This window comes from Vespa crabro, chromosome 19 (genome assembly GCF_910589235.1).
Source record: "Vespa crabro chromosome 19, iyVesCrab1.2, whole genome shotgun sequence".
NCBI classification, from domain to species: domain Eukaryota; kingdom Metazoa; phylum Arthropoda; class Insecta; order Hymenoptera; family Vespidae; genus Vespa; species Vespa crabro.
In genome coordinates this window covers 4952681-4974898 of record NC_060973.1, presented here as the reverse complement: position 1 = coordinate 4974898, position 22218 = coordinate 4952681, and the positions used below count along the sequence as shown (strand labels likewise).

Genomic DNA, 22218 nt, shown 5'->3' with positions numbered 1-22218 from the left:
TTTTACACAATGGACGATAAAACACATATATGATAGATATAGGAATAAAGACAACATATATATATATATATATATATATATATATATATATATATATATATATATATATATAGAGAGAGAGAGAGAGAGAGAGAGAAATTAGAAGTTCAATATGCATGTTCGTAACCATGGCAATAACTACTTTATATGAGATTGTATTTGCGTTCCTCACTTAATATTTTTTCAATCATAGTTTAAAGGTGAATTTTAACAAGAGTACCGAATTAAAAATTAATAATAATATTAAAAATAAAAGGATAGTATTAAAAGAAATGTCATTCGAAACTGAAGCTGGTTTAAATAGAATTTGCTTGTCATTACAAGCTGAGAATAAAGAAAGAAGAAAGGATGCTTTAAATGAAATTATAAAGACAATATTGGATAGACAAGAAATATTGGATACTGATGCTTTGTCACAAATATGGGAGGATTTAAGTAGACCATTGATAAGATTATTAAATGACCAAGCAGAAGTTTGTCGAGATCGTGCTGTAGAAATATTAAATAAGTTTTTGAATATGTTGCCTTCGCATGATAAGCATATTATCTATGTGATTCCGGTGTTGTCAAGACGTTTAAGTCCGGAAGAATATATAGAACCATCAGAGGAAGTAAGGCTAAAATGTATTGCTCTCTTAAAAGTCATTATTTTAAAATATAAGGACCATATATCTGTATATATGGATGAAATAATAGGAATTCTTGCAAGAACTGTTAGGGATAATTATCCCAATGCTAAAAGAGAAAGTTGCGAGTGCATATCAGAATTAGGAAAAACTGTATCTAAGCATTTTTATACCTATTCTGAAACTCTTATAAAACCAATTTTAAGTAATTTTAGTCATCAACATTATAGAGTCAGAGTAGCTTCTGTTAAAACGATAGGCGATGTGATTCAATATGGTAATAGCAAATCTATGGAAGAAGTTGCAACGCCCTTAGCTGAAAGACTGTTTGATCAAAGCGGAATCGTTAGAGCAGGTAACATTTTAATTCATTATACATATACTATTTATAATAATTTGTTTCAATAATAATATTTATTAATGACTGCGTAAAGCTGTTGTCGAAGTGGCAGGACATTGGCTTGTTGAATTAAGAGATAGATACAGTTGGTGGCACAAAATTCTTCCACTTATTTTAACGGGTCTTCATGATGAAATAGAAACAATACGTATTACAGCAGCAAAAATGTGGGATGAAGCAGGTCAATTATATATGAAAGAAAATCAAAATGATGAAAAATTTAAAGATAAAATGGACTTTCTCACAGAGGAACCTAAACATTATCCACCTAATAGTATGTTTTTATTTAGCATAAGAGATACGATAGCGTAAATTAATGTTAATTGAAGTACTTTTTTTATTTAGTTATTAGACCAAACTTAGGATGTCGTACTATTGCTCGAGAAAATTTATGTAAACTTATAAATGGAATAACACGGGAACTTTCCGATTGGATGGCTGATATAAGAGTTCGTTCTGCACAATTACTTTGCGTCTTAATACTAAATGTAGAACAATATGTAACTCAACATATAGAAAAATTATTACCTGCGATATATAGGTATATTTAACGTATATGATTTAACATAAAATATGATATTTCGTTTATTTGATATTTGTGATATTATTGCGTTTTCTAACAGTGCTTGTAATGATGAAGATAAAAGAGTTGTGGAGAATATAGAAATTGCAGCAAAATATTTAGGATACTTTGTACCACCACAAGTCTATTGCCATTTAGCATTGCCGACATTGGAAAACTCACCTACGGCAGGTCATCTAAGAGCATTTTCCGCCATCATAAGGTGTACTGAAAAAAGTATTCTTCTACCTCATATAGAAAAAATCAGCAATTTTTTACAACAGCCACATATTTGTCGCAGCAAGAAAAGTATTTATCAGCAACAACTTTTATCTTGCTGTAATTCCCTTATAACAGTATGCAACGAGGTGTGTGCTTTTTCAGAAACTTGTCATTCATTATAATTTGTCATTCTATGTAATTGATGATACATCATAGAAGACTGATATTGCAGGAATGTGCCCTTATTTCCCAGAATATATTTACCGTCATATTTACTAGTTTGGCTATGAGTACCGAACAGTTTATTCATAAAGAAGCAGATCGTTTACTTGATGTGCTTGCAAGCATAGAATCGTTAAATGATACTGAAGATTTATTACTGCATCGTATGAAAGTAATGCTAATGTCAATTTGTGATAACTGTGATTCATGGACAGTTCATAGTCCAGAACATCAAATATTTCGAACGTGTTTAATACGTGCTTCGACCGCTGCTGCTTACTGTATGAATATTGTACTACCAATACTACAGGATATTATGAGCAAAAATACGGATATGGAATTGAGATTGTTATATTTGATATTACTATCTGAATACTTGTTATGCAATAAGCAATCGCTTCGATGCATTGTTGATTTTCATGAATTTGTAAATCAAATTTTAGAAATATGCATTATTCCTAATCTTATTTGGTCAGCAGGTAGAATATCTGAAGCTTTACGTACAGCTTCCATTTCATGCTTATGTGCTCTTCTACAAAATGACATCCTTTCCACGCATATTAAGGATTCTATTACAATTGTAAAGGAGGAAATTAACAACAAAACGAGCGAATCTAATATCACAATATTTTCTACTGTAGAAAACTATTTATCTGTTTTCGAAAGGATTATTCCTATTTTGATTACGCTTGTTGATGATAATGCGAGAAAAACTAGGCTTTATTCTTTGCGTGCTATTTGTTTTATGATGTCAATTGGACACAAGTTGTCCTGTATAACAGAAGACCATATTCATAGAGTACATGCAATTGTATTGAAAAGATTAGATGATGGTTGTGATGATATAAGATGGGCAGCTCTAGAGGCCCTTGTAGAAATATGGTCTACTATTCCTAAAGATTACAATCTAATGTCTTGCAAAAGTTATATTGATGTTCTATATACAACGGTATTGATACATCTAGACGATCCAGAGTCAAAGTTTCAAAATTTTGTATTAGGTAAATATTATACTTTATAAAAACTTTTAATATATACCTCTTCCCAAATATTTCATATTATATCTCTTTCAGACGTATTGATGCAGTTGGCAAAAATTTATCCCGAATTGTTGGTCGAAAAGTTAAACAATTGTCAAACAAATTTTAGAAATCAAACTGGTATACAAATACTTTTAAATCATTGTCATGAAACGTTAAAAGACAATTACTAAATATATACCGAAAGTATAATACTGTTTAAATTTTTATTGAGAATTAATGTTTAAAAAATATGTGTGATTTATACATAATAAAAAAAAACCTGGCATTTGAATGGAAAAAAAAAGAAAATGAAAAAAAAAAGTCAAATAGAATATATGCACGTATATTTTGATTTATAATATATAAGATTTATCCAAAAAAAAAAAAGTATTATTTTTCTATATTATACTTAAACTAGATTTTATTTACAAGTAAATCCATATAAAATTCTTATTAAATTCCGTTAAACTTAATACTCTTGAAACAGAAACATAACCTCTTTCTAAAAGACAACAGGAAGTACCCGCCCTCCTGTTGCCGCCATGTTGTTCGCATCTTCCGCTTGCCAAAGCCCAAAGCTCGCGAGAAGAGGGGCAGAACAAATAAGATTAATATTCGTGGCTAATACGAAATAGCCTTTTTTTGTGGAAACAAATCAACCCATAGTGCTTTTCATTTGTTAAAAAATCAAATTATTCGGTAAGTGTGTAAGTGTTCGAATTTAGGAGATTGGATATACTTTTCTCCAGGAGAATTATATTGCCATAGAGTATACGCTTATCAATCGAGCAAAACAGTTGATCTGCATTTTTTTTCTTTATCATTATTTTCATTTTCTATTTGTATATTTCTTTTATATATTTCAGGTCGTTTGTTATTTTATTATACAGTCATTCGACTTTTATCATTTTAATCATTATTATTGGTACGATCATCATCAACATATGAAAAGCCGAACGATATACGTATTTTCTTTTTTAGTTCGTTAAGATCGAATTTAAGGATTCTAAAAATATTCGGTGATTCCATGATATATATTTCGTCTATGTATGTGTGTTTTTTGATTACATATGCATGTACACATACATTTACATATAACTTATATAGATTACTTAAATTCAAAGATCTTTTTATAGTAACTCTTTTTTTAATGAGTAGTCATTTATATAAATTTAACGAAGATATTATTAGCATGAAGCTTTAGAAAATTAAGAATTTTATATTCTGATAAATATATTGTATTATAATGTTAGCAATGTCTGATGCCACAACCGATCATGTGGACGCTGTGGAGGATGAATTGGAAGTTGAGTCGAATTACAAACCTCCTCCGGAAAAAACGATTGAACAAATTTTAGAGGCAGATAAGGAAGACGAAAGTTTGAGAAAATATAAAGAAACGTTGTTAGGGGAGGCCAAAGCTGGTGGAGTAATTGTTGGTATGTACTTATATGTATACGTACTTTAAGAATAATATATCTTAGAGATGCATATTTAAATTTACAATATATTTTCATAGATCCCAACGATCCTAGAAAAGTAATAGTTAAGAAATTAGCACTTTGCGTAGCAGACCGTCCTGATATGGAATTGGATTTATCTGGTGACTTATCGCAATTAAAGAAACAAACTTTTGTTATCAAAGAAGGTGTTAGTTACAGAATTAGAATTGATTTTATTGTACAGCGTGAAATTGTACATGGATTGAAGTATGTGCAGAAAACTTATCGCCTAGGTGTACCAGGTATGTTCTTTATTGCTTTGTCAAATTATAAAAAAGATATATATTATTTGTACATAATAATATTAATATTATTCGTTTGTATGTGCTTTCACTGATAGGAGTTACAGGTAAAAAAAGTTGGAAGGCTGTTTATATGAAGTTATATTTTATTATATTACATATGTTCTTCTACTACTTCTTTTTTTCTTTTTTATTACAGTGGATAAAATGACACACATGGTTGGATCATATCCTCCAAAAACTGAAATACAATCCTATACCACTCCTGCCGAAGATGCACCTGCAGGAGTTATGGCACGAGGTTCGTACAGTGTTAGTTCTTTATTCACTGACGATGATAAACACGAACATCTGAAATGGGAATGGTCTTTTGAAATTAAGAAAGATTGGAAGGAATAAATCTATCCTGTCATTCCACTGAAAAAAGAAAAAAAGGGAAAAGATACGAGAGAATGTTTTTTTAACTTTACAATCATTCGCAGTTATAAATATAAGAATAATGGGTACCATCGTAGATATACTTTGATGAGTTACGAATGATCTTGAGTTGATGGTACTATAAGAATTAATTATACATACTAAGTAATGAGAAAAGAGTAACATATATTGGTATTTATTTAGCATTCACTTCCCATTGTAATCAGCTATTCACAAATGTTTGATTCACAAAGTAGATATCATTGTGTTTGTGATGAATGGTCAGTAGAAAAATATACCGCATTGTAGATTAAAATGAATCTACAATTGTCAAACACAAAAGTATTTAAAAATGGAAAGTATTATACAATTTGTGAATGAATAATTTAAATAACATGCAACAATGATCCGGTGATATTTATCTATTGAAAATAAAGGAGAGATAAAAACAATATTGTAAGGATTTTGGATAGCACGATCTTTAGGGCGTTAATGTGTACACATACTTAATATTTGGATTTAACAGTTGGATATAACATTACATAAAAATGGGACTTATACTTTTACTATTGTAAAGCTTTCCCAAATTTATTTCCGTAATTTATGAGGTATCTCTGGTTAAAATTACACTTGAGATGAAAAAAAAAAGAAAAAGAAATCTGGCATTATATGAAGTATGATGAGACATACATATATACATACATACATATATATATATACATACATACATACATACATATATATACATACATATATACATACATATACATACATACATACATATGCATACATACATACATACATATACATACATACATACATACATACATATACATACATACATACATACATACATACATACATAAACTCGATATTAGTGAACTTGGTTTATCAAAGAGATTATATAGCTCTGTGTCTGAGTGATCATTTGAAAGATAATTATCTGATTGAAGTATGTGTATATTTATAAAAATTATAAATCATGAGTGCATCATAGTTAAATATGATAAAATGTACTGGAACGTATTGGAATTATAAATCTTCTGTTTGTGAGCTTCCATGGAAAACTATAATCTTTAATATAAGCCAGCTAAATCGGAGTTGCTTTTTGGTGATTCATTTATATGTCGTTTGTTTATACGAAAGAATACTAGAATGTTGACATCTCAAGGGAAAGCGCACATTACAGACATTAGTAATTGTAAAAATGACTATATCCAATGGATCATTCAGTACAGACTGTGAAGCATTTTAAATAATGTCTTTGTATATGCTAAGATTATCCGTAATCTATGTAACATAATTATCAACAATGTAGAATAGACCTTTTATACCTCAAAACAAAATCATAGTAGCCAATGCTGCAATAGATACAAAGTTATGGACGTTCAAAATCTAAAAGGCGTTTCCAGAAATAATGTGATTGAAAAGAAACCCCTGTTATATCGAATATCTTGTTAAATATTATTTCAATAATATATTTTCCATGTAAAAATGCCATCGTACGATCTATTTGCACACTATTATTTTCTGCCGTATTAAAATAATTTTCTAATTCGTACTATGTTACGATATGTCGCAAGATTTGAAAATTATGAGCGCAGAGTCGAGTAGCTTATTGTCTCTCATGTGTATTATGTGTATTTATTTGTATTACGCGGTGCAGTATATATTGTAATCGTTAATATAGTTGCTGTATATTAAATATACATTTTATACCTTTTTCTTCCAGACATCTTTTCAAACTAGCTCGACCTAACAGCTATCCTTAGACTCAAACCAAAATAATGTTTTTATAATTCTTTCCGCTAGTAATCTTCATTTATCCGCTTCATTTAATCGCTAAAAATATTATAAATGCGTACATCTCTTGTATTATTTTTTTTTGTTTATACTTTTAGTATTGTAAAACGTTAGAGACTGAAATTTGTCGTCGTCGCGAAAATAAAGTATATTTGCTGAAGGATCATCGATCGAGAATACAAAATCTCATGAAATCTTTAATAATCTAAAAATTGGATGGCACCGACTATGTAGACGGACAGCTTGGTCACGGTCACGATCACGATCACGGTCACGGTCATGGTCTACTCCGCTCGAATCTCCTATAGTCACCTATTCTTAGACGAGCCCGTAAGCTGTTAGAATGTACGTCCGTTGCAAATATAGAATACAATTTAAAATGTTCCGTTTCTAACAGAATCGCCTCGTTGATGCGAGTGAAATTTACTGAAGCATCATTCTTCACAATTTTCAAAAGAATGTGCAACTCTAAAGAAAATAATGAGCATACAAAACAAAAGAAACGATCTGTTCATTTTCGCTAATTGCTTTGATAAGATAACAATGGATTGATGCCAACATTAATTCAAAAAAAATCTATGTGAAAATTTATGAGACGCAAAATGATTTAAATTTCGTAGTACTTGAAAACTATCGGTGAAAAATCGTTTTTGTTTCGACATCCCACTATCGATTACAATCTACCGTTCGATATTTTCCAATCATGGAGAAAGTCACTATATTGCAGGATCCGTCCTCCGATCTCAGTTTGAAAATCATATGTCTTGTGGTAATCCTAATTCAAGACGTGCCTTCATAAAAGTCTAATTAATTATTAGTATCATATATTTTGGTAAGAATATCTCTTTCCTATTTCATTGTATCAATTGATCACACATGACGATTGATATTCAAAAATTGTAAAATTTTCGATTCTTTTTTACAAAAAATAAAAAATAAAAAATATGGAGGAAAGAGTAAAATCGAAAGAACAATTTCCTAGAAAGATTCAAGTGTGCCTTCAAAATTTGGCATTTCGTAAATTAAAGAGATGTACTTGTGTACAAGGAAACGATAGCATAAATTCTAATGTAACGGTCGATACGCTACATCGAATCAATTCGAATTCAAAATCGTTGAGCCTCGAAAGCAATTACAATGAATTTAGCGCGAGTAAAGAAAGAGTAGATCTTTTGCAGGATTTTAGACCTCAAGATTTACAATTTAATATTCGAAGTCGATATATAGAATCACGAGAAACAAACGAGGAATACGTTAATCAAAAAGAGAACGGTCACGTGACCGAAACTAGAATCGTAACGAATATAAAAATGCTTTCTAGAAACGGTCGATTATCTTTGCCGATTTTGCGAGATGAATCTGCGGAAGCTACATCTCTTGCAAAAATAAGTGATGATCAAAAAGACAGTGATGTCACGATTAATGGAATTAATCGGAGAATATCAAAGAATGAAACATTGAAGGAGGGTTTCACTTTAGATGATAACAATCGAGAAGGTAATATTTTCATAATCATAAATTTCCTAGAATTAAGAGAAAGGCAAGTTTTAAATCTTTCCTGAAGAAGTTCAGGAGAAGGAAAATGAGGAAACCGGAGACACAACGAAATTAATATCGCAAGATATTTCGAGGATCGAGGAAACGTTAAGGAGTAGTAATCCGATTATCACCGAGGAACAATCGACTGATACGCGCGATAATTTGAAAAGAGGTTAGACTACTTGACGAAGTTTGTAACTCTTAACTTTCTAACTTTGAATTTGTAGTATCAATTTACAGAATTTAAGTAACAAAGTTCTGTTGTCTTTATATGCCTTTTTTTTGTTTTAAGCTTTTACCTCAAACGATACAATACAGTCATAACGAGATATCGTACCAAGTTTTATCACTTTTATGATTATTGCTAAATGAATTAAGTTTATGATCGTATTTTCTTTTTTATCTTTTTTGTCTTTTTTTTTTTTTTTGTTTTTTTCTCTTTACTTTTTCTTATGCATTCGATGCTCCGATCGAAGAAAAAAAATTGAAGTATCCTTCAATAGGATCGACGTTAGAAGAGTTATGTAATCCTATGTAATGGTAAATTATTAATATTGCTCGTTTAAAATAGGCTCGAACGTGAAACATTTTATGGAAGATAAAAGTACGATCGATGCATCGGTTGAGCATATTTCTAAGCGAGCAGACTCTTTCGAAGGTTCCACGGTTGATTGGAAATTTTCCGAAGCGTGCCTTTCCTCTGAGAAAAAAGATTATGATATAATATCCACGCGGTTTATCGTTCAAATTGGACATAATGCGAAGAACAAAGAGATTCCCGCATATGGAAAGAGGCATTTCTATTTAAACCAGTATACACTTACATACAATATACATACGGAAGAAAAATGGTTAGAACGAAATGAAATTCTCGTTTCAATTCATTCTACTTATTTCTCAGAAAATGCTTAACTAAACACGACGAGTATGCGAGTTCATATCTGGCAACGTCTATCAACGAGAACATAAAAGACAATTCGTTTTATCAATTCGTCCGTCATCGTTGCGGCGAAAATATGGTTAACGATTTATCTTGCTCTCGATACAATAAACTTTATAAACGATTGGATATTCAGAAAAGTACAATACAATTTGTTTACACGTTTAATCTGTAATATGCAATTCTTAAAGAAAATTTATATAAAGAAGAAAATGAATCATATAATAATGGCATAATACATTGGACTTATTTTTCAGGAATACTGGATAATTCGCGATATGAGCACCGTTGTTACATTTGCAGAGCTCATAGAAACTCGAGCATTTCCTGTGAATACAAATGTAAAATGATTCCGAGTTCTCAAAGAGTAACCTTTCGTCTACCTAGTAAAGAGGAGACAATGTAGACGACACGAAATTCATCGTCTCCGACTAGCTTTAGAAATCTCCTTCGATATACATGATTCGTTCTATCATTTCAACGAATCTACCGTTGTTCTACCGTGATTAATGTAAATAGATAAAAATAAAAAAGTCACAGGCAAGAGAAGCAAACGGAAACAATCAAGAATCACGTCGAATAATCATGCGATCTGCTGTGCAGTCAGAGAGAAAAAGGTAACTGTAAATTGTTTCAACTAAATCACGGACAAAATAAATTCGTGCAAATTTCGAAAACGCACTGTTTCCTACGAGACGAACAGATGGTGCTCATTAGACACGCTCGAAAACTTTTACGCTTCCCGAGCAAAATCAAATTAAACTATTAAGTTATTTAGTCTAATTAGCGATCATGTCTTAATTGGGCACGACATAGCATCTACATTCCTCATGTTCGTTCATATTTATAACTTTTATTATTTAGTAAGACTCTATTATCGAAAGGTGAATAATACTCGTTTATTATAAAAATATCACTTTGATTTTAGATCGACATTATCCGCGAACCGCAAATAGCCATGGAAATGATGAGATAACGTTTAATAACGATTTCTCTTGGAGGGAAGAAAGTCATCGGCGGTCGTCGACGTGTATCAAATTTCCTGGTTCATCGTTCATCGATCACGCGCGAGCTTATAATAACATTATCGTTGCAAGATCTTAAATCTTCTCGTAGAAAGAAAAAAGCAAGGGACTACGGGTCCACTAATAACGGGTAGGTGTAACGAGACAGCTCGCGTTCGTATCGATCCGTACTGGAGCTTTCGGCGGTGGAGGGAGCACACCGTCAGGAGGAGAGAGCTTCGTGAAAATCGCGCGTGATCGTAGATCCAACGCAGCTTCATAGTTCACCAGCTTCAAACTGAGCAAGAGAGATAGACAGAAAGAGAGAGAGAGAGAGAGAGAGAGAGAGAGAGAGAGAGAGAAAGAAAGAGGATAGTCGGATGCATTCTCGACTGTACGTACGCGCGCCTCCTCCGCGCGCGCACCCTTGGCTCTCTCTCTCTCTCTCTCTCTCTCTCTCTCTCAAGGCAAAACGAACGAACCCCTCGCTCGAACCAAGCGAAGCCTCCCCCACCCTACGCGCTCACGGCGATAGCCGAGTATCCTGTCGTACGGGACCGACGCTCGTCGGCCGGTCGTCGGCCCTCAGTAGCGCGACGAGCGTCGAGTCGCGTGTGTCATTGTCGTTGTGTTCTTTCTCTTTCTCACGAGTACCTTTTTCTCTCGTCGAGTACGAAACATACTTACCAAGTCGGCTTTCTTTCTGTCTGTCTCTTTTTCTCTCCTTTTCTATTCTCTCTTCCTCTCACTATTTCAAGCGCGTACATCCTCTCTTAAAATCTTAAGTACATACATCTTCTCGAAAGAACATACCACGAAAGAGTAAGAGAGAGAGGAAGAGAGAGAGAGAGAGAGAGAGAGAGAGAGAGAGAGAAGAGCGGTGAGTAGCGAAGAACAAAGTGATATCTAAAGAGCGAAATAACTCTTTGACGTTACAAACGTCGTCCTTTTACCAATCTACAAGTTTAAAGGACGCACGACCATCTTTGCTTGCTTATGGTAGACGCTGGAGGTTCTTCTCCTTCTCTTCTTCCTTCTCTCTTTATTTCAAAGACGATTATAGACGAACGGTTAGGTAGTAGAGGAGAGACGACGCATCGAGAGTTCGTCGAACGTTTCGAGGTCAGGGTCGGTCTTTCGAAGAAGAGACAGACATGCGGTCGTGCATGCACGAAGATCGAAGGTCTTGGCACTTGGCGTTTAACCAAGACATCCATTGCACTCTATATTTAGCTGATATTGCCATAGCGAGCTTTGCAGGAGGGATGACGCGAGGGGTGTTTTATATTTCGAGGACGATCGGGGGTCGTGACTTCGGTGCAGCCGCTCTCAGTGACTCATTTCTCGCCTCCTTGAATCTTGGGGCCTGGGTGGGGCCGGCTGGCTGGCCAGCCGGCCGGTCGAAACGTTCTTCCAACTACCGGCGGAAGTTCCTGCCTTCCTGCCTTCCTCCTGCTTACCTCTCATCGCTCTGTCTCTCTCTCTTTTTTTTGTCTACCTTCGTGCGTTGTCTATTCTTCTCACACATTGTCTATCATTAAGAAGATCTTAAGAATATTTGCGTTGTTATACATAAATATTTATCGCTATAATCTTCAAGTATATTTATCGACAATATAAGCGCGTTTAGTACTTGTGTTTATTATTTAGAATGAACGTTGAATCTAATTTATGTAGTATTGTTATTATTTAATTAGATGCAATCTTGATTGGTAAAGTGTTTAAAATCGAAAACAAAAACTATAAGTAGCGTGTAGCTTGTTATTACTCGATAAGCCTTAATGGAGAAGAAAGAAAAATCGAAAGGGGACAATCATAATGCAAAGTGCTGCACGTTACTTGTCACGGTAACCATAATAATTATGTTGACGAAGCATGTTATGGTCTTTTCTGAGTGACTTGTGCGGTTTTTTATCGCCACCGTGCATTATATATTCGGCCGTATCGTCGTGATTGCGAAAAAATCAAAGTTATGTGCAAACCGAGAGAGAGAGAGAGAGAGAGAGAGAGAGAGAGAGAGAGAGAGAGAGAGAGAGCAGTCGTTCCACGAAAAAACAAAACCGCTATCGCTAACAATATTTACAAAATATTGCCAAGTTATCATTATTATGAACTTGTTATAAACCTGACACTGTTTGCTTTTTAGATTTTTGAGTACATACTTCCTAAATCAACAATTCAACATTGACACGAACACGCGTCTTCTTTAACATCCCAATGAACGCGTGTCGCGGTTTTCTCATTTCCGCTTTCCAACGGAATATAATATCCTTGCTTGAAACGAGAGAACCGGCTTTTGACGTTATAACTAATAGCTTGTAGTTTTAAGAAACGTTACATAATTAATGATACATGTTCTCATAGCTCTTGAGAATATTTATCGCGCTATTAAAAATTCTACCTTAACGAAAAGAATCTAAATTTTATTTCGTAAAATTTACGATTTAATTTATTGTAAGAGATCTTGTCGTCTAGTTTTCATATATCGTTATAGTTCGACGGAAACATCGAGGATCATATTAATAACTAAGATTTAAATTGAATCGAATAGAATGAACGGTCAGCGAATTGTCAATGTACGAATGTCTCGATGAATCTTGATCCTTCGATTCTGTTGGTTTAATTGAGAGAACGGAGCAGTACGCAAGCACGAATACGCATACGTTCAAAGATTAACAGTAAATGGTAAATCGGAGAAACTACCGTTCGATGATTCCTCTTTGCGCATCATTGCTCCAAACATACTTATGCGCGTATGTATTCACGTATAAACACGTCTGTCGAAGGAGGAAATGTTATTTAACGCGGCCATAATGTAAGATACGTACGTTAACCTACTCTTGATCAACGGTAACGCGTAGAACGGCACGTTGAAATCGGTTAATGACCGTTGAAGCTCAGGGAACCGCAATAATCATAATGACATTACAATTCGAATCGAATCGAATCGAATTAACTAAACGGCACCAAACGGTGCTTTTTTTTCTCTTTTTTATTCTTTCACTCTTTAGATTCGTTGGAAAGTTCCTAAAGATTTTCAATCTAACGTCTTAATATGAACGATTTGATATGAATATGAATTTGATATGATATTGAAGCTATTGATGAACGAATTGGAATATAGTCCTGTCGAATGGCTGGGATCAATACCTGCTGGCTGTACGCCCTGCTATATACAAGGAAGGGATAGGGCGGGGATCCTTCCTTGTTTCCTTTTGCGCTAGAACGTTGAGCATTATTCGAGTTTCGTCCTATTGTTTACCTTTTTTCTTTCTTTTTATTTTTTCTGGTCTTTTCTGTCTTTCTTTTTTTCTATTGCTTGTCGTCAATTGCGAATTCTTATGCGACCAAGCGTGTTGAGAGAGCTATGTGTTGGGGCTGCACGTAATGCAACACATAAGCGTATAATTTAGTCGTCAGATTCGATATATTCTTTTCATTCTTTTTTCATTTATATGAAAATGTTCTTTTATATGGCAAATATACCAAATTGGCATACGTTATTTTCCCTCTTGCGGTACATATACTCCGTGTACTTTATTTTTCTAGAATTTACTGCCGGAAAGACTGGTTCTTGTATGTAGGGTTTAACTACGTAGTCATAACAGACGAGAAACTAGAGTACACAGGTGGTCGCACAGGATACTTCATTTTGCGTCCAGTTCACTCACCTCGCTATAAAGTCCCGTTTTCGCTAAAACTTCTTTTAGAAACTTATATGCCTCTTTTAGAAAATTATATGCCTTGCTAATCCTTGCGTAATGGCTATTTTAGAATTCGGATAATTAAGGAATCGTTCGCTCAATTATATCATTCTTGAATGAATTATATGAAACTGACTAAATACATAATTAACGAGAAATTTATACATATGCGATGTATCCTCGATACGCTCAATGTATAAACTCATTGCATGAATTTCTTATCTCTTTAATATCACGCAATTTCAAACGGGATGTGCGAACGCAAGATTTGCTCAAATGACCTTGATAAAGGAAGCATCTCATTGTGAGATAGAACGCATTCGTTACCAAGATCGTCTATTTTTCTTCTTTTTTATATTCCATAAGTAAAATTGTATGCATTGATTTAAACAATTATTTTCTTGGAGAGTGACGAAGTAATTAAATAAAATTTCTAGAAAGAGTTTTTATGAAATTAAATATGTACGACCTATGTATCAGTACTACAATTTATAATAATATTATATTTAGTGTTAATAATAGAATTTGTTCTTTTTAGAATTTATCTCGTATAGAAAACAGCTTGGAGGCATATCAATTTTGTGAAAGGGAGAATCTTAGAGGAAAACAAACAAACGAATCATTTTAACTTTTGCTTAGGCTAAAAACAATGCAGAGCAACGGTTCAGAGAATATGGGACCCGAAAATGGCGTTGAAAAATCTGGATGGACGGTAGGCATTATACTTTATCTTCTTATACTCCACTTATTTTTATATTCAAGGATTCTTTCTTTGTCTCTCTCTCTCTCTCTCTCTCTCTCTCTCTTTATATATATATATATATATATATATCTTCCCAATTTTTATGTGATAAATTTTTGTTCGATAGACCAGTAAATCTTTAATTTTATTAATATATTTTTTAGGTTGGATTGATTAATGGAAAATACAAGTACCTTACGGCTGAAACTTTTGGTTTCAAAATCAATGCCAATGGATCAAGTTTGAAAAAAAAACAATTGTGGACTCTCGAAGGAAGCGATCAACAAGTATTTCTTCGTTCTCATCTGGATCGGTATTTAGCCGTGGATCAGTTTGGAAATGTGACTTGCGAAACAGAAGATGTTAATGATCCTGGCTGTGCTTTTCAAATACAGATGGCCTCTGATGGTTAATTAATTTAATTTCTTGCAAGATAATCTATAATGTGTACTTCTTACCAAGATCCTTTGAATATTTATTAATTGTAGGAAGCGGACGTTGGGCTCTAAAGAATATCCAGAGAGGTTATTTTCTAGGGTCTAGTCAAGATGAGTTGAAATGTACAGCTAAAGCTCCTGGTGAGCCAGAATACTGGCTTGTACACCTTGCTGCCAGACCACAGGTATGGTTTTTTTTTCTTTGTTTTTCTTTTTTTTTTTCTATACAAACATTTTTCTTTATTTTCCTCTTTCATATTTTACTGTAGGTAAATCTTAGATCGGCTGGAAGAAAACGTTTTGCTCATTTAAGTGCAGCGCAAGATGAAATTCATGTCGATGCACCAGTACCATGGGGCGAAGATACTTTATTTACTTTGGAATTTCGTCCTGCAGCTATGGCAGATCATGATGATGATCATGGAGATCATGTCAAATCAGAAGGTGGACATTATGCCCTTCATACTTGCAATAATAAATATCTTGCACGAGATGGTAAATTGTTAGATAGTTGCACTAGAGATTGTCTCTTTGCGGCAGAATTTCATGCAGGGCTACTTGCTCTCAGGTTTGTACAATAAATTTAGAAATATTTTTCCATATGGATTTAGTGATATTTTAATCCAATATTAATAACTACAGAGATATCAATGGTGCATACTTGGCACCAATTGGAAGCAAGGCTGTATTAAAGTCTAGATCTACAACTGTAACGCGCGACGAACTCTTTTCTTTGGAAGAGTCTCTTCCACAGGCTTCCTTTGTTGCTGCTCTGAATCAGCGATATGTTTCTGTAAAGCAAGGTACATTCGTTTTAATTATTCAAGAACAACAACACTTAGATATATTTACTATATATCTAATATTATCTATCTCTGAATATTTCAGGGGTCGATGTAACTGCAAATCAAGATGAGATTTCTGGTCATGAAACATTCCAACTAGAATTTGATCGTGTCACAAAACGATGGTACGTACGTACCATGCAGGATCGTTATTGGAGTTTGGAAGCCGGTGGTGGCATTCAAGCTGCTGATCACAAAAAATCTTCAAATGCTCTTTTTGATCTTGTTTGGCAAGAGGATGGCACAGTAGCATTGCGTGCTAACAATGGCAAATTCGTAGCTACCAAACGTTCTGGCCATCTTTATGCAAATGCTGAACTTACAAATGGAAGTGATTCAGATGCTTGTAAATATTATTTCTATTTGATAAATAGACCAGTTTTAGTACTTCGTTGTGAGCAAGGCTTTGTGGGTCCTAAAAGTACAACTAGCCCCAAGCTTGAGTGCAATAAAGCCAGTTATGAGACAATTCGGGTCGAACGATGTGAACGTGATATTGTTAGATTTAAAGGTAAGCGTATTTTGATTTTATCTTTATTATATTTAAAATAATTATAATTCATTCTTGAGTTAGTTTATTTATATTCGAATATTTTGTTTCCTAAAATTCGATGATTTAATATAACATATTTCTTTTTTTTTTTTTTCTTTTTTTTTATGCAGGACAAAATGGAAAATATTGGCATGCAGATAGTGAGGGAGTAACTGTGGATTCTGATGTACCATCCGATGGCTTTTACTTAGAAATGCGCGAACCATCTCGTCTTTGCATTAAATCTACTGATGGTCGATATCTTACCGCAGGTAAAAACGGTGTTTTACGTTTAGGAGAAACAGATTATGATTCTGCCACAAAATGGGAATTTTAATGTGGCTGGTTTTGGAGAAACATAATCCATCAGGTGTGATTATATCTCATCGTATTTTTTACATGGGAACGTAAGAACAAAAACTTTGTTCCTACTATGTACTTAACCAAGAACAGTTTTGTAAACCTCACCGTAAAACGAATTTACGACATATCGATGGTAAACTATCTTCATGGGGCTACAAAAAAAGATATCGTAAATTTGCATAAATCAAAGACTGACAGCTATACTAACTGTGAATTATTATGAGCCAATCATTATTATGAGCTTTTTTATACGCAATGCTTCATTTTATATAAACTATACAATCAATTTATCGCGTAATAAGCTTCACTAAAGTAAATAATTTCAATTGCGTCAACGCACATTGACAATACATATTTGATATTTGATAAAGTCGTGTATTAAAAGTGAGGATGTTCTTTGTGGGTCATTTATAAGATATCTTTAATACAGCTTTCCATTTTTAATAGCATATATGCATATAGATTATCCATAATTTAAATTAAGGGAAGTATAACAGTATGAACGTTCATAAATTGGTCATAGGCCAGTCTTTGTTCCATTACTGTTCTCTACCAAAAGCATATATATAAGAATACTAAATTATATCCCATTTTAAGTAAGCTAACATAACAATTTCAAACTGAAGATATTAAATATTTGTTTGTGACGCTAAAATGTGATGCATTTTATATAACACATTTTACATTTATAATACTTATTATTTTTAAGAAATTGTCAGTTCTCACAAAAAATAGACCAATAATTTCTTTTTACTCGCATATCTTTAAACTCAAACTAAGGATTAATCTATTTAGTATTGTATAAGTTCAAAATTATTATTGAAATTGACCATAAGTAATTCAATATTTATATAAAAATTTATAGCGTTTCATCTTATAATATGAGAATTATTCCTCCAAGTGCTAAAGATTATAAATCTATAATTTTATCTAACAATTTATTACTTGCGCACAAATTTGTGTAGCTTTCATAAAAAAGATACTACTTTTTGAATCCCTTATTAAAGTTAACAAGTATAATATCTATATCTTATAGCAATACCATGAAATCAAATTTGATGAATACACTTGAGGAAAAAATGATGATATACTAAAATGTAATACGTAGGACTTACTTATTGTCATTGGTCATCAATTTAAACCTATTAAGGACGAATATTGTATAATCATGTATTTTTAATTGTCTATGCATTGCGCAATATAAAAATTGTGTCTATTTTTGCTATTCATTGTGTAAAATTTTTACAAATGTGCAGATTTGTTTCTTTTTAATTTTAATTTTTTTTTCTTTTTTAAATACTGTAAACAACTATCGATACTTTAAACTAAAATCCCATAAACAATTAATAATTTTATTAAGGATTATTAACAAGAATGTAATAAACAATTTTATATTGACTGAAAATATTTTTTCTATGAAAGAAAGCCCTATTATCATTTTTCCCTTGATTTGTTAGAAAACTCATTAGATGGGAGAACTATTTAATATATACAATAAATGAATATATTATATATTTTAATTCTTTGTAAATTGTCTATCTCGTAAGCGTCAATATGGAAAATAGGTTTTGAAGTACGTGACGAAGGAATGATACATGTTTAAAGATTACAACATGAAAACTATAAACTTCATTTTACATTACAAAGCTTGTTCTTACTTATAAGGAAACATATTCTTCAAATTAAAAAGTATTCAAGAAACTACACTAATACCAAAAGTATTAATAATAATAATAATAATAATAATAATAATAATAATAATAATAATAATAATAATAATAATAATGGCAAATGAAGCATATTCAATAAGAAAAATTTAGAAAAATATTTCATCATGTACGATGATATTTTATTTTACTCGTTTTGATATTTTATTTTACCTTGTAATTTTTTTATCATACGTTCTTCCGTTAGTATCATATAATTATGAAATATAGTCTTTAGGCAAGGATATAAAAGAGGTAGAAATTTTAGTTGTGAAAAATTAAAGTGCATATAATCATATGCTATACCGACTTTGCTTAGATCAAGATTGGTATTTTCAGGAATGATGGGTAATTTCGTATGCCTTTGACTAAAATGTGTTAATAAAGTAAAATGTGATTTCATTCTCTCGCCCATTTGGATAGCTTCGGACATGGTCGAATGTTTTTTAAATATTGCTTCTTTTGATAATTCATCCTGCAAAGTTGCTTCATGAATAAGTAAATCACAATTCATTCCTAGTTGTATCAAGCTATTACAAGGCATGGTATCACCACTAGAACGTATAATGAATAAACGTTATAAACATGTTATTAATATTGAAACCAAATATGTTTTAAAATGTTCTTATTACCTGTAGACAACCTTTTTATTATTTTTAAAGACCAAACTAATTCCATAAGACAAATTGCAATGCCTTACTATGGTAGTATTAATTTCCTTAACATTCAATTTGTTAGATAGGTCCTTTTTAAGGGATGATATCTCTATTGTATTAGGTTTAAAGTCCAACAAATCATGATTTGATATTAACGTAATATAATCCTTAATGGGTTTATAATATTCGTAACAATAATTTAGCCATGATCCAAGAGTGTCCGGTATTAATAAAAAAGAGGGATCTTTTGTGAGCTTGGCTTTTGCTAGTAATACCCCTACCAAACCTAAATGATGATCCGCATGCATATGAGAAATATAGACAGCCTAAAAAAAGTTTTCAAATTCAATGTCATATGAATAATTAAAAAGATCTAATTAGATATGAGTCTTGTTAAAAAAATGATTATTTTGATTATTAATAAAAACTAAGAAATATAAAGTAAATACCTTAATCGAAGCCAGGATATCATTTAATTTAGTTGTACCATAAACACGTCCCATTTGAGACAATGTTCCTTCGCTACAATCTAATAATATACTAGTATCTTCATCTGTTCTCACAAGAATAGCACTTGTATTTCTAACTTTACTAGGTATACTAGATCCAGTACCTAACATGACAAATTTAGGATATTCTTCCACAGCAAGCACTGTTTTTGTTTGTTTATCAATATTAGAATGAAGTTCCGCCAGGATTTTAGGAAAATCTTTTATTTCGTTTAACTCATTGATGTAAGCTTCTTGATCAATTAAAATCTTACTGTTGCTATCGAATTTCTGCGTAGGTCTCAATTCAATAGTTTGCAATGATTTAGCATAATATATTCCTGGAGTATTTTCTTTTTCCTATGAACAACATATTGGAAAAATAATTTGATTACCGTTGTTTGTAGGAATGATCGTTCGTTGAAACGTTATCGTTTTTAAACTCTATTACTTACTGTATTTGCATTCTGGCACTCTACATTTAATTTATTTTGAAAACAATTCGACTGCAAAGAAGGAAATATTTTAGGATGCAATGCATTCAACATATATTGTTGTTTGAATACTGCCTGGCTACCCAAGCAAGTGTTGTTTTCATTTATTATTAAATGATAAGTATTTGAATCGAACTTATTCATCCATTCTTTATATTTTGTATTATCAATTATCTTCTGTGGTGTAAAATGTATTATACAATATGGCTTATCATCATTAGAGGCTTGTTCTTGATACTTCTCAAAAGCAGTTTGATTTACAAATGATTCTAGATATTCTTCACTTGGACACTCGACAACTATAATCAAAATGGTTATTTAACAATAATAGTATATTAAATTATTTTAAATTATATTAAATATATAATAACATATTTTAGATATAAATAAAATAAAAAGTTATGATTACCTAAAAATACTGGGCCCTTTTGCTTTGGAAGACATACTTCCTCGTGTTTTACAACAGTCCCATCATCTAAAGTGACATCTTTACCATTTTTAAGTAATCCTAATATAGGACCAGGTTTTAAGCCTTTTGCAAGACATTTGTCTATACATAAAGAACCTAGCTTGTCGTTTAATTTACAAATATAGGATAGCACAGGTACAATATCTTTTTCTGACGATCTGATTCTTTTCTCACTTCTACTTTCATTATTTTTTCTTTTTTTATTAATATGAGAAGTATCTGTGTCATCTGTGTCATTATCCGTTATCGTTTCAGATATATGTTCATATTTATTGTCCACATTTGGATATATCAGAACGCATGAAACCGTCATCAAATTATCATTATACTCTTTAATTGCATCATCCTTAGTAAGTTCATCAACGATAACCGTTAAATTTTTCACGATGTTAGATTCCTTCAAAATTTGTAACATTCGTTTAGTTCCTACAGGAGAAGTAACTTTGAAAAAATTATGACATAAAGTTTCTTCATTCAAATGTGCTACTGTTAATACTACTCCTGGCAATCCACCCATGTTTTTCCAGATCGCTGATGTAATAAATATATGTTCTATTTTGCTCAATTTAATTTTGTATTCAGCAAATAATCTTTGTACCCCTTCTCCGCAATTAAACAAATATCTTTTATGATCCGTAATTAAAATTAAAGAAGTGCATCCTGGCCCAGATCCAGCGCCTAAAACCTGCAAAGATTGTACAATAATGTTTGTCAAAATAAAATAAAATAAAACAATAATTACAATTATGAACAAAATTAATAATGATCAATGGACCTGCAAGCGCACATTCGCTGAAGAATTAATGGATGACATGCCGCGATTAATTGTATTAATTTTTTTCTTGTTACGTCCTTGTGTATTATAAAAACGTGAAAGATATTTGGTTATAACATCTTTCGTTATTTTTTTTAGAAATATCATTGATTTATTTATTATTTATTCCAAACACTTTATGCTGTTTTAATGCATCTAATCTGGTATAACCTAAGATTTCAATTCAACAATGCTCCTACGAATTCAACAATGCTTCCATGAATTCAACAATGCTCCATCTATAATATTTCCATGAAATTTCAAGGCAATCTTAAGCTAAATTCTCACATACGCGTATCGGTTTCTAAGTTATATCCATAAATACAGATAAATAACATAAAGAGAAAAGTGATCAATAATAAACAATTGTATAGAAATGTTAGTTCTATAAAGATATCAATTCTAAAATAGTAAATTAAATGTTGTTA

At 32.1% G+C, this 22218-nt stretch overlaps 4 protein-coding genes across 15 annotated transcripts; 3 read left to right on the top strand and 1 right to left on the bottom strand.

Moving 5' to 3' along the window:
* The first annotated feature begins 73 nt into the window (after positions 1 to 73).
* LOC124430697 (dynein axonemal assembly factor 5) lies at positions 74 to 3385 on the top strand. The gene is made up of 6 exons (XM_046977647.1): positions 74 to 1020; positions 1100 to 1339; positions 1411 to 1606; positions 1689 to 1995; positions 2082 to 3072; positions 3145 to 3385. Exons 1-6 carry the CDS (start codon positions 312 to 314, stop codon positions 3282 to 3284), a joined length of 2583 nt encoding a protein of 860 aa, XP_046833603.1. The 5' UTR covers positions 74 to 311; the 3' UTR covers positions 3285 to 3385.
* A 247-nt stretch (positions 3386 to 3632) lies between these two features.
* LOC124430705 (rho GDP-dissociation inhibitor 2) lies at positions 3633 to 6963 on the top strand. Of its 3 annotated transcripts, none has more exons than XM_046977667.1 (5): positions 3633 to 3792; positions 4347 to 4532; positions 4613 to 4837; positions 4936 to 4944; positions 5037 to 6963. In XM_046977667.1, exons 2-5 carry the CDS (start codon positions 4349 to 4351, stop codon positions 5234 to 5236), a joined length of 618 nt encoding a protein of 205 aa, XP_046833623.1. In that variant the 5' UTR covers positions 3633 to 3792; positions 4347 to 4348; the 3' UTR covers positions 5237 to 6963. The 3 variants fall into 3 exon arrangements, with proteins under 3 accessions (XP_046833623.1, XP_046833625.1, XP_046833624.1); XM_046977668.1 differs by lacking the exon at positions 3633 to 3792 and adding an exon at positions 3990 to 4140; XM_046977669.1 differs by lacking the exon at positions 4936 to 4944.
* A 4114-nt stretch (positions 6964 to 11077) lies between these two features.
* Positions 11078 to 18909, top strand: LOC124430700 (protein singed). Of its 10 annotated transcripts, none has more exons than XM_046977654.1 (8): positions 11078 to 11210; positions 14783 to 14956; positions 15151 to 15394; positions 15475 to 15608; positions 15693 to 15991; positions 16066 to 16226; positions 16312 to 16779; positions 16932 to 18909. In XM_046977654.1, exons 2-8 carry the CDS (start codon positions 14894 to 14896, stop codon positions 17135 to 17137), a joined length of 1575 nt encoding a protein of 524 aa, XP_046833610.1. In that variant the 5' UTR covers positions 11078 to 11210; positions 14783 to 14893; the 3' UTR covers positions 17138 to 18909. The 10 variants fall into 10 exon arrangements, with proteins under 10 accessions (XP_046833610.1, XP_046833616.1, XP_046833609.1 ...); XM_046977660.1 differs by having other exon boundaries at positions 11117 to 11420; positions 14884 to 14956; XM_046977653.1 differs by having other exon boundaries at positions 11118 to 11420.
* Positions 18663 to 22169, bottom strand: LOC124430699 (ribonuclease Z, mitochondrial). The gene is made up of 6 exons (XM_046977650.1): positions 21752 to 22169; positions 20917 to 21661; positions 20469 to 20806; positions 19975 to 20373; positions 19502 to 19851; positions 18663 to 19423 (listed from the first exon to the last, which is right to left on the bottom strand). The coding sequence occupies exons 1-6, from the start codon at positions 21896 to 21898 to the stop codon at positions 19018 to 19020; spliced, it is 2385 nt and encodes a 794-aa protein (XP_046833606.1). The 5' UTR covers positions 21899 to 22169; the 3' UTR covers positions 18663 to 19017.
* Positions 22170 to 22218: the final 49 nt, after the last annotated feature.